General features: G+C 38.4%; 5 protein-coding genes across 6 annotated transcripts; 2 read left to right on the top strand and 3 right to left on the bottom strand.

Moving 5' to 3' along the window:
• The first annotated feature begins 392 nt into the window (after nt 1-392).
• Nucleotides 393-1,222, top strand: LOC117576364 (uncharacterized). The gene is made up of 3 exons (XM_034261053.2): nt 393-573; nt 667-849; nt 914-1,222. Exons 1-3 carry the CDS (start codon nt 460-462, stop codon nt 956-958), a joined length of 342 nt encoding a protein of 113 aa, XP_034116944.1. The 5' UTR covers nt 393-459; the 3' UTR covers nt 959-1,222.
• LOC117576360 (S-adenosylmethionine mitochondrial carrier protein homolog) lies at nt 1,002-2,355 on the bottom strand. The gene is made up of 4 exons (XM_034261050.2): nt 2,091-2,355; nt 1,760-2,026; nt 1,280-1,701; nt 1,002-1,213 (listed from the first exon to the last, which is right to left on the bottom strand). Exons 1-4 carry the CDS (start codon nt 2,181-2,183, stop codon nt 1,099-1,101), a joined length of 897 nt encoding a protein of 298 aa, XP_034116941.1. The 5' UTR covers nt 2,184-2,355; the 3' UTR covers nt 1,002-1,098.
• Nucleotides 2,356-2,612: 257 nt separating this feature from the next.
• On the top strand, nt 2,613-5,578 carry LOC117576358 (isocitrate dehydrogenase [NAD] subunit gamma, mitochondrial). Of its 2 annotated transcripts, XM_034261046.2 has the most exons (7): nt 2,613-2,778; nt 2,925-3,002; nt 3,068-3,847; nt 3,907-4,093; nt 4,162-4,237; nt 4,821-5,174; nt 5,274-5,578. In XM_034261046.2, the coding sequence occupies exons 1-6, from the start codon at nt 2,722-2,724 to the stop codon at nt 4,849-4,851; spliced, it is 1,209 nt and encodes a 402-aa protein (XP_034116937.1). In that variant the 5' UTR covers nt 2,613-2,721; the 3' UTR covers nt 4,852-5,174; nt 5,274-5,578. The 2 variants fall into 2 exon arrangements, with proteins under 2 accessions (XP_034116937.1, XP_034116939.1); XM_034261048.2 differs by lacking the exon at nt 4,821-5,174.
• Nucleotides 5,579-5,935: 357 nt separating this feature from the next.
• Nucleotides 5,936-6,968, bottom strand: LOC117576361 (60S ribosomal protein L27). The gene is made up of 2 exons (XM_034261051.2): nt 6,827-6,968; nt 5,936-6,437 (listed from the first exon to the last, which is right to left on the bottom strand). Exons 1-2 carry the CDS (start codon nt 6,933-6,935, stop codon nt 6,022-6,024), a joined length of 525 nt encoding a protein of 174 aa, XP_034116942.2. The 5' UTR covers nt 6,936-6,968; the 3' UTR covers nt 5,936-6,021.
• A 1,247-nt stretch (nt 6,969-8,215) lies between these two features.
• Nucleotides 8,216-8,856, bottom strand: LOC117576363 (uncharacterized). Its single transcript, XM_034261052.2, has 2 exons — nt 8,558-8,856; nt 8,216-8,488 (listed from the first exon to the last, which is right to left on the bottom strand). Exons 1-2 carry the CDS (start codon nt 8,852-8,854, stop codon nt 8,216-8,218), a joined length of 570 nt encoding a protein of 189 aa, XP_034116943.1. The 5' UTR covers nt 8,855-8,856.
• Between the last annotated feature and the right edge of the window lie 432 nt (nt 8,857-9,288).

Raw genomic sequence — 9,288 nt, 5'->3', positions numbered from 1 at the left:
TTGAAATAAATATCCCTTTTAACCGAATTTGTTTTGTTTCTCAAAAACTGTTTGTTTACATGTCAAGATGTGACCATAAACAACATTTTCAAAACATACATTTTAACGCTGATGGGATATACCAAACCAAATACACAACTGCCAAGAATTGCCACCTAGTTACACTCCTATAGAGATCTCTAAGAATCTTTTTAAACTGCCTCTCTATGCGATTTCAAAGAATTTCAACATTTTTCCTCGCACTTTTCTGATTTTTATAAATAATTCACAATATTCGAAAAATTTGAATCAAATGACACTGATCACCCAAGAGCCAACTGACTATCGTTCATTAGTCCGACATTATCGATAACGACAATGTTCGCACTGCGGTCACACTGGTACCGGCTTATGTTGTGACATTTAAATCCCCACAGTTCAAAACCCCGCTTCAGTCAGCAGCTAATATTAGTAATAATAATGGAAGTTAATCTAACAACAACAGCAACGCCCGAATTATTGCATCCGGAGGACGCAGAATACATTTGGCTTCCATTTTTGGTACTTGTGGGTGTTGTCATTCTCGCTGGTCTGGTAATTAAGCACACTCTTAACTTTCTTATCTGTTTTGATGTTTGTACAACTGCATTTCCCTTTTTGTGTATTTGCATATGAAAACTATTGAAGGTTTATGCAATGTCACGAATTCGTTGTTTGCACTTCAAGCGTCGCAATATTGCCACGCGCAACGGTTACACCAATGTCGACGAAGAAGACTCCGATGTATCCATGATGGGAGCTGATAATGATGAGGTTGGAGAACGAAATTCCATCACATATCTACTTGATGCACGTCTGCACATATCTCCAGTTAGTATACTTGTTTATTTACTGCTTATACATATGTAAATTTATTATTATAACTTGATACCAGGGAAATCAACAAACAGTTGCGAGAGACGTCGCCGTACTTGCTTGATACGTCGTTGGAAAAGTTGAAGAGAAAAGACTAATTATCAATATCATTTATATATAGTATATATAAGTTTACATGCACACTTTCATTTTATTGTCTACGTTTTTGTACATTACAATTACGATTATATGACTACATTGATGTTAGTTGTCGGGATTTGCAGCACCCAAAAGTCGTGTTGTTAGATCATAGAATCCGAAGAAGAACGCACCGCCTAGCGTAATCCAAAGCACGCGCGGCACAAAGCCCGCAAATAAACTGCAAATATAATACATTAATACCCTGTAGAAATTCGTAATACATTTTAGTTGTTAAGCAAATTACCCGCTTAGGCCACGTTCAACGTAAATGCCACGCAAGATGCTAGGCACATTGCGACGCCGTGTCGCGCTGTCTCGTTCTGCCAGCATGATACGAGTCTTGACCACATCCAAAGGCGTTGTCAGTCCAGCCGAAATGCCACCAGCAATGGCACCACACAATGCCACAGTCAACGGTGTCGACTCATAGCCTGTCATGGGTGTCCATTGACGCTTAAAGTACTCCCACAAGGGGAACTGTATTAAACTAAACGGAATCTCGCGCATAATTGTGGATCCAAAGCCTCGATAGAGACCACGACGCAATCCCTCAGTGCGATAAGCGCGCAACAGAATCTGAAGGGCAGTCTGATGCTGTTTGTGCCCCAGCAACGTTTGCGAACGTTGTTTGGCTATTTCCACGGGCACACGTATGAGGCAAGCAAGCTAAAGTTCCAAGTTTAATTGATTAGTTTAGGTAACTTGCTTAGTATCCTTAACCTACCACTTCAGCTGCCGATGCTGCCGCCATGTGCACATAGGGAGAATCTTTGGTATTGGTCACCGAGCTAAGTAGCTGCTTTCCGCACTCGTAAGTGCAAAAGAATAAGGCGGCTGTGGGTGCGCTGCCAGCAGCTGCAGGCGCAAGACCTTTATAGATGCCGCGAAAGCCGCCGGCGCGCCAAAATCCCAATTCGCTTTGCAGGCGTGTCTTAACCGTATCAATAGGAAATAGAGCTATATCCACTACAACACCCGCCACGCCGCCAGCCTACAAGATCATAAGTACATTAGCTTTTCAAGTTCCACTATAAATATTTGATTCTTTGACTTACGACAAGCGCGTGTAGAAAGTTTAACTTCGGAATCGGCGAATGATAAACATCCGATTGCACTGGAATCCCAGCTGGTGCTAAATCTGCTGCCATTTGATATTGGTTTTATTTATGTTTAATAATAATAATAATCCAGTTGTCTTATGACCACATGCTGCACGACAGTTGTTTTTATTTCAAAACAAACCTCCCAAGACGAACGCGGTTGTTAACGTAACAGCAACAGAAGGAAAAACATTTTCTGATACACCGAAATATGGATGCTCTTTGAATTTAGAAACCTTTTCTCATTCCACAATTAGTTTATATGTGTAGTGCAAAATTATTTAAGATAAAAACACAATTGTATAACCGTAATATATATTATAATCATTTAATTTATAGGTAATATTGTAATTTGTTTTTGAAACAAATTAAGTTTGTTAAATAACCATAATACCCTCTCAATTACAGCGATGTTACGCTAATAGAGCTGCCAACTCGACTGCAAAACTCGATAAGTGCACGTTATCGAAAAACGTTATCGGTTCACGAACATATGATTTTGCGTTTTGGCCACAATCTTTGCCAGCAGCAATAAAAGGGTTGAAACATTTTGCAGTGCAGCGGAAAAGATTAATAAATTGCAAACATGGCCATTCGATTGACGCAAAGATTGCTGCAGACCCAGGCGCCGTTCCTTACCCGCGTAAGTTCATGCCGAGAGCGGTAACAGCTCTGAAGTGGCCAACGGAGCAGTTGCAAACAGCAAATTACATAATGCTAATGCGTCTTTGGATGGAGTGACAACAACCAGTTTTGCCAACATATGCTAAATAAAAGGACTTTTTGCAGGGTTATCCGCTGCTCGTGACCAAAGAGAAGACAGAGGATGTGGCTCACACGAAATCGGCTCTGCAAAAGAAATTAACGGTCCGTATTTGAGGTTATATGGCATTTTCTTACTTATGTATATCCAACTATCAATAATATTCCAGGGAACTGACATACCCTCGGCCCAGTATGGTGGCCGCCATGGTGTAACCATGCTGCCGGGTGGCGGCATCGGTCCCGAGCTGATGGGCTATGTGCGTGAAATCTTTCGTTATTGCGGAGCACCCATTGACTTTGAGGTGATTGACATTGATCCATCCACTGAGGGCAACGAAGATTTGGAGTATGCCATCACATCCATTAAACGCAACGGTGTCGCACTCAAGGGCAACATTGAAACTAAATCGCAGAGTCTAAGCGAAGTCTCCCGCAACGTGGCCATTCGTAATGAGCTGGATCTCTATGTGAATGTGGTGCATTGCAAATCTTATCCGGGAATTCCTGCCCGCCACAAGGATATCGATATTGTGCTCATCCGTCAGAACACTGATGGCGAGTACGCGATGTTGGAGCACGAGTCGGTGCGCGGTGTCGTCGAGAGTATGAAGGTGGTCACCGTGGAGAACGCGGAGCGAGTGGCACGCTATGCCTTCGAGTATGCGCGTCAGAATAATCGCAAGCGTGTAACGACCATACACAAAGCGAACATCATGAAGCTGTCCGATGGCCTGTTCTTGGAGGTGGCGAATCGTGTACACAAGGATTATCCCGAGCTGGAGCACAACAACATGATCATTGACAACACCTGCATGCAAGCTGTTTCCAATCCACACCAGTTCGATGTGATGAACATGACCAATTTATATGGTACAATTGTGTCGAATGTGATTTGTGGTCTGATCGGTGGAGCCGGTCTTATTTCAGGACGCAATTATGGTGATCACGTAGGTGGCATTTATTTAACTTAATCCTTCCCAATTCTAAACTTTTCTCTGCTTTGCAGTATGCCATCTTCGAGCCCGGTACCCGTAACACAGGCACAGCCATTGCTGGCAAGAATATTGCCAATCCGGTGGCTATGATAAATGCCAGCATTGACATGTTGAACCATCTGGGACACAACGAGCACGCCAAGGTCATCTATGATGCTACATACCAAACCATTGTTAACGATGCCATTCGTACCCCAGGTAAATCTAAATTAAATTATTGCAATAAGATGAACATAATTTATTCACTACATTATTTTTCCATATAGATCTGGGCGGCAATCACTCCAGTACCGATGTGGTTGAGAACATCCTTAAGATTTTGAGTGCCAAGCGTGTGAATTGGTAAAATAATTGACAATGAACCTAAAGCTAAGCCTACTTTGTTTTTGAGATCGTCTCCTTTTTCTATTAGTGCTGTAAATTAGTCTTTAAAGAGACTTTGTATCGTCTCTTTGCTTGTCCTCTATTTACTTCACAACTGCTGCTGTCTATATTTTTTTGTATTATCTATAATTTCGTGCTCTTTTGTATTATTTTTTGTTTCCACTTCAACTTGAACAGAACTGTAAGTGTTTATTTCGTAACATATTATTTACTAGCTGCTGTTATAACCGAAAATGTGTTTAACCCTCGTCACAAAACAAGTACCACAATCACACCCAGTTACTAACGTTTGTATTAAGTTGAATTTTGTTGAATTATCTGTTTATATATAGTAAGTACATCTGTAGTATTCCCGTAGTGCACACAGAAACACCCAAAATACACACACACCAAACATGTATGTACGTATGTAGCTGCGTCGCCCATTCAATTTCGAAATTGACTGTACTCAACAATTTATTTATGTTCAAATTTAACCGATATGTTTACATCTATTTTTCTACTCCCCCAAATCCATGCTTAACCGTGGTGCTTACAACAGGCCACATGGGAACTATTTCAACCAGTCTTAGGCAAAGCAAAAACAGAGCCTTACTAAACCAAAAGAAAAAAAACAGCAAAGCAAAGAAAAACTCCTATCAAATTATATTAACACACAACTAAGCCAATCAGAGTCAAAGTGTTAGATTCCCCCAACAACAAGCCAAAATGCATAACATGTTTATTGTGATGTCAAGAACCAATTTGAAACCTATCAGTTTATTTATAAGCTGGTCAAAATTATGCGCTGCTTTACCAAAAAAAAAAAAAAACAATTATATATATTCTCCCTATGCCCCGGCTAAATGTTATATGTTCTGTGCACACTTCCGATGTCCAAAGTTTTGAATCACAGGTAAACTTAATCTTAAACCCATATCAAATTGATATCTATTTTAAATAAGTTGATATAAACTATCTATTGACACGCGTGTTATCCACTTTTCTTTCACAGATTTCTTGCCTGGTCCCTATGAATGCTTTGAACTCTTGACCTACTTTGACTTTACTTCTTATCCCATTAGATATTCATAAATCCTAAGACAAAAAAGATAAAATTACTCATTCGTTAAATCAGAATTAAGTACAATGTCTCCTCAGATCAAGAATTTTTATGTTCAAATGAAGCAATAAACAATAGAATTGTAAATTGATTTTCAAACGATTGTAAAATTAAAACTGAATTCAAACAAAATGTATTATTCTGTTCGAATATTTAGAAAATTAAAAAAAAGATGAAATAATAATCAAAACAAGCCCGAGTTCGTTTTCTTTTTTGGAATCGTATATCATTTTGTTGAGACAAGAATTATAAATCGCAATTAAGATCATTTTTATCTCATTTGAGTTAATCTAAATCAAATATGCAATACTTTGTATCTTAATTTAAGTAGAATTTGATTTTGCAATGAATAATGAATGATATGAAACTATCTCCCAAAGTTCTTTTGATAATTTTTTCTTGCTTCTTCTGTACACATTATTTATATGTTATTCGGAATATAGCTGCATTCTACTAGAAATTGTTTCCCTATAACTCATCTCTACAGTTTTGTCAAGAAAATAATCACAATTTCTGGCATCGCCTTATCCATTTAAAATGAAAAAGAATTTACGTTATTTCGGTCAATTTTATCAGAATTTAGTTTTTTTATTTAACCTTAAAAAAACGGCGACATAAAAATCAAGAGTCCTCCAGCTGTTTAGAAACGCAGCTTCTGGAAGAACCACTTGTTCTTGCCCTCCTTGTACACCGACTCAAACTTGACGCGGGTCTGGAAACGGTGAGTCTTGCGCTTGACAGGATCCTTCAGGTCCTTGGGCGACAGCTTCTCGAAGCTGATGTCGTGCGCTGTGTAGCGAGTCGGCATCAAGTGGTTGTAGTTCAAGCTCTTGAGGAAAGGCTTGACCTTGGACTTCTTCTTCAGCTTGTTCTTGCCCATCTTCTTGGTTACCTTGCGTGGGTATCTGTCGATGCCGGCGACGAGCGCATGACCGAAGGGTTTCTCCGGGGTGCCATCGTCTGAGGTCTTGACGATGATGGCCTTGCGACCAGCGTAACGTCCACTAAGGACGATTACGATCTTGCCTTGTTTCATAATTTTCCTCATTTTGGCGGCTATAGTTCATTGTTGTCGTTGTTGTTGTTGAGATATGTTGACAGCGCAGTCGACGTAAACAGCGAGGGTGCATGAAAAATGGAAGAAATTTGTAATTAGCACAAATCAATAAAACTTCTTTGTATATTATGATTTCAAGCTTCCAACAAATTTGACCGCGAATGTTTCAACTATGCGACTGAATCAATTGCATTATATTTGCATTTGTTTGTATGATTTTCACAATCCGTTCAAGTGTTTTAAAATTCGTTCATCATTTGAAATACTTGTCTACTCGAATAGTTCACTTTATTCTTATTCATTTTGCGCTTGAAAAAATTGTGGTTGTCTTGTTAAATCACCAGAATTTTACGATTTTATTTTGTGTACAAAATATACGCGAACTTACAGGTCTGTTCGCTGACCGGAAAAGAAAGAAAAGATGACAGCAATTGCGACAGTTTGACAGCACGCGCAGAGTTGCCACTAAGTTTTTTTTTAATCAAACGATCTGGCATGTCAAAACACAAAGCGCGTTCGCCATTCTCAACGCAACAACACAGCGCAGTGAGACCAAACTGTTTCTTGTATGTTTGTTGGATAAAAATACTGAAAAATGCCACAAGACCCATTTAAAGAGCCGTTACTCTTTAAACATTTAGTAATACATTCATTTAACAACAAAAAAATCTTACACTTTATTTTAATATTATATTGAAGTAAGAACAAATTTTCATTTCATTGGATTCTTATTGAAAATAAAAACATAATATAATCAAAAATGTAATACAACGTAAACATTAATTTATCTTGGTTTACTTATTGGGAATAAAACAACACTATGTATTCAAGAACTGGAAAACAGAAAAATAATTAGTTAAAATCAGTAAGATTAAAATGGCAGGAATTTTTAGCTGGCCTACCAGCGGTTAATGAGTAGAACGCCCTCTGCATCTAAACAGTTTTTGATATTGTATTGAGTACCTAATTAATAATTAGTAAGTAATGTTAATTGTAATAAAAGGAATTAAGAAAATAACTTACCAATCTTTATTAGCAAAAAATCGCCAGCGCTTATAGTGTCGCGTGTAGGAAGTAGTTCATTTGACTTCGGGTCTGTTTTGGTTTCGAAATCGTTAGTTTCAATTTCGAATTCACCATAAAAAACAACGAATTGCTGCGTGATACAATACAAAAGTAGATCGATCAATAATCTTATAACAAAATTGTTATTCTGAAATACATACCAATTTGCTTTTAGCTTTATTAATGCCTCGGATTTGGAAGGGTTGAAAACGGATAAACCCAATAGTGTTATCGCTTCCTCCATAAAACACATAGTCGAGTCCGCTTATTTTCGAGTACTGCAAATTGGATGCACGAGCTGAAATCAAAACAAGAATGCTAAATTAAGAATCTGTATGATAGGATTGAATGCGGTTAAGAAGCTTACAAATCTTCATTGATTTAAATTCTTGATGTGTACTGTTATCTTTGGGAATGGGTTGATCATTTAAATTTCGTAGCCAATTCAGAGGAAATCCGTCATTTTGCGACGAGTTTGTTGACTGGACCGTGGGATGACATTCCAGCGCAGGTTCAAAATCTGTTTGTGTTGCTGAAGAGACCAATGTTTTCGGTGTGACAATATCCTTGGAAGATATCGGATCATTTTTTTTTTGCCGTCCCCGCTTAGAGGTTTTCGTCTCAATTGGCTGCTCTTGCAGTTGCTCCTGCCTCATAAGTTCCATAGAACGTTCTTCTGGTTGTTCGGCTATGCTACTCAATGTTATTCCGGTTAATTGCTTTCTCTTACGATTCTGTTTGTCTGCTTTAGTGTCGCTGCTTGTGACGTTGGTGGCTTCGTTGCTTGGGGTGCTACTGGCCAACGGCGGTTTGTCCACAAATAAATCCGTGTTATTAATTTGTAATTTCTTTTTTGGCTTCGGTGGTAGGGAATAAACTTTGCGTTGATAGGGTTTTTTATATAGGAAGAAAAAAGGATCATCCACTGTGTGCCCCCAGGTGTTGCACAATGGAATGTGTGCCCGTTTGGACTTTCGAACTCCAGCTAATTGAATAAAAATAAACATAATATTTTCAGCATATGATGCTAGGGTAAAGTGTTTATTTTGCTTACTTGTGTTTTGATCGTCATCGTGTTCGGATGGAGGCAGCGTCCGGTTTGGCAGATTAATAGCAAGATTTTCCAATTCTTTTTTTGCCTCTTCCCTGCGACTTTTTTTTGCACGCGACACTGCTGCTTCATTTTTTTTATCTTGACGTCGTTATTCGATGCCTTCTTCTTTTCACCTCTGCGACCATTGCTGCTCGTATTATTACTTGTACTTGGCATCTCGTCCAATTCAGTTTCAATGGGCAGCGATGGCGGCATCACTTCCTTCCGCGAACTAACAAAACAGCACAGTGAGACCATACTGTTTCTTGTGTTTGTTGGTATAAAAATACTGAAACATGCCACAAGACCCATTTAAAGAGCCGTTACTCTTTAAGCATTTAGTAATACCTTCATTTAACAACAAAAAATATTAGCCACTTTATTTTAATATTATTATATTGAAGAACAAATTTACATTTCATTGGATTCTTATTGAAAATAAAAACATAATATAATCAAAAATGTAATACAACGTAAACATCAATTCATCTTTGTTTACTTATTGGGAATAAAACAACACTATCAGGCATGCTCCGGTTTTCACTTTCGGTTTTCGTTTTCGTTTTGAAATCGAAAACGACAAAATTGGTGCTCCCGTTTTCACTTTCACAAGATTTTTTCGAATTGCAATTCGAGAAAATTTGACTTGCCGAAATGAAAAGTAAATGCCTTTTTCTATATTAAATTGGATC

This window comes from Drosophila albomicans, chromosome 2R (assembly GCF_009650485.2).
Source record: "Drosophila albomicans strain 15112-1751.03 chromosome 2R, ASM965048v2, whole genome shotgun sequence".
In the NCBI taxonomy this organism is placed as follows: domain Eukaryota; kingdom Metazoa; phylum Arthropoda; class Insecta; order Diptera; family Drosophilidae; genus Drosophila; species Drosophila albomicans.
This window is presented reverse-complemented; position numbering and strand designations above follow the sequence as displayed.

Coding starts and splice junctions, on each gene's coding strand:
- LOC117576364 (XM_034261053.2), top strand. CDS start 460: ATGGAAGTTAATCTAACAACAACAGCAACGCCCGAATTATTGCATCCG. Junction 574..666: donor TTGTCATTCTCGCTGGTCTG/GTAATTAAGCAC, acceptor AAACTATTGAAG/GTTTATGCAATGTCACGAAT. Junction 850..913: donor CACGTCTGCACATATCTCCA/GTTAGTATACTT, acceptor ACTTGATACCAG/GGAAATCAACAAACAGTTGC.
- LOC117576360 (XM_034261050.2), bottom strand. CDS start 2,183: ATGGCAGCAGATTTAGCACCAGCTGGGATTCCAGTGCAATCGGATGTT. Junction 2,027..2,090: donor ACTTTCTACACGCGCTTGTC/GTAAGTCAAAGA, acceptor ATGATCTTGTAG/GCTGGCGGCGTGGCGGGTGT. Junction 1,214..1,279: donor GTTGAACGTGGCCTAAGCGG/GTAATTTGCTTA, acceptor TTATATTTGCAG/TTTATTTGCGGGCTTTGTGC.
- LOC117576358 (XM_034261046.2), top strand. CDS start 2,722: ATGGCCATTCGATTGACGCAAAGATTGCTGCAGACCCAGGCGCCGTTC. Junction 2,779..2,924: donor AGGCGCCGTTCCTTACCCGC/GTAAGTTCATGC, acceptor GACTTTTTGCAG/GGTTATCCGCTGCTCGTGAC. Junction 3,848..3,906: donor GACGCAATTATGGTGATCAC/GTAGGTGGCATT, acceptor TCTGCTTTGCAG/TATGCCATCTTCGAGCCCGG.
- LOC117576361 (XM_034261051.2), bottom strand. CDS start 6,935: ATGCCAGATCGTTTGATTAAAAAAAAACTTAGTGGCAACTCTGCGCGT. Junction 6,438..6,826: donor TCCGGTCAGCGAACAGACCT/GTAAGTTCGCGT, acceptor AATGAACTATAG/CCGCCAAAATGAGGAAAATT.
- LOC117576363 (XM_034261052.2), bottom strand. CDS start 8,854: ATGGTCTCACTGTGCTGTTTTGTTAGTTCGCGGAAGGAAGTGATGCCG. Junction 8,489..8,557: donor CGATGACGATCAAAACACAA/GTAAGCAAAATA, acceptor TTATTCAATTAG/CTGGAGTTCGAAAGTCCAAA.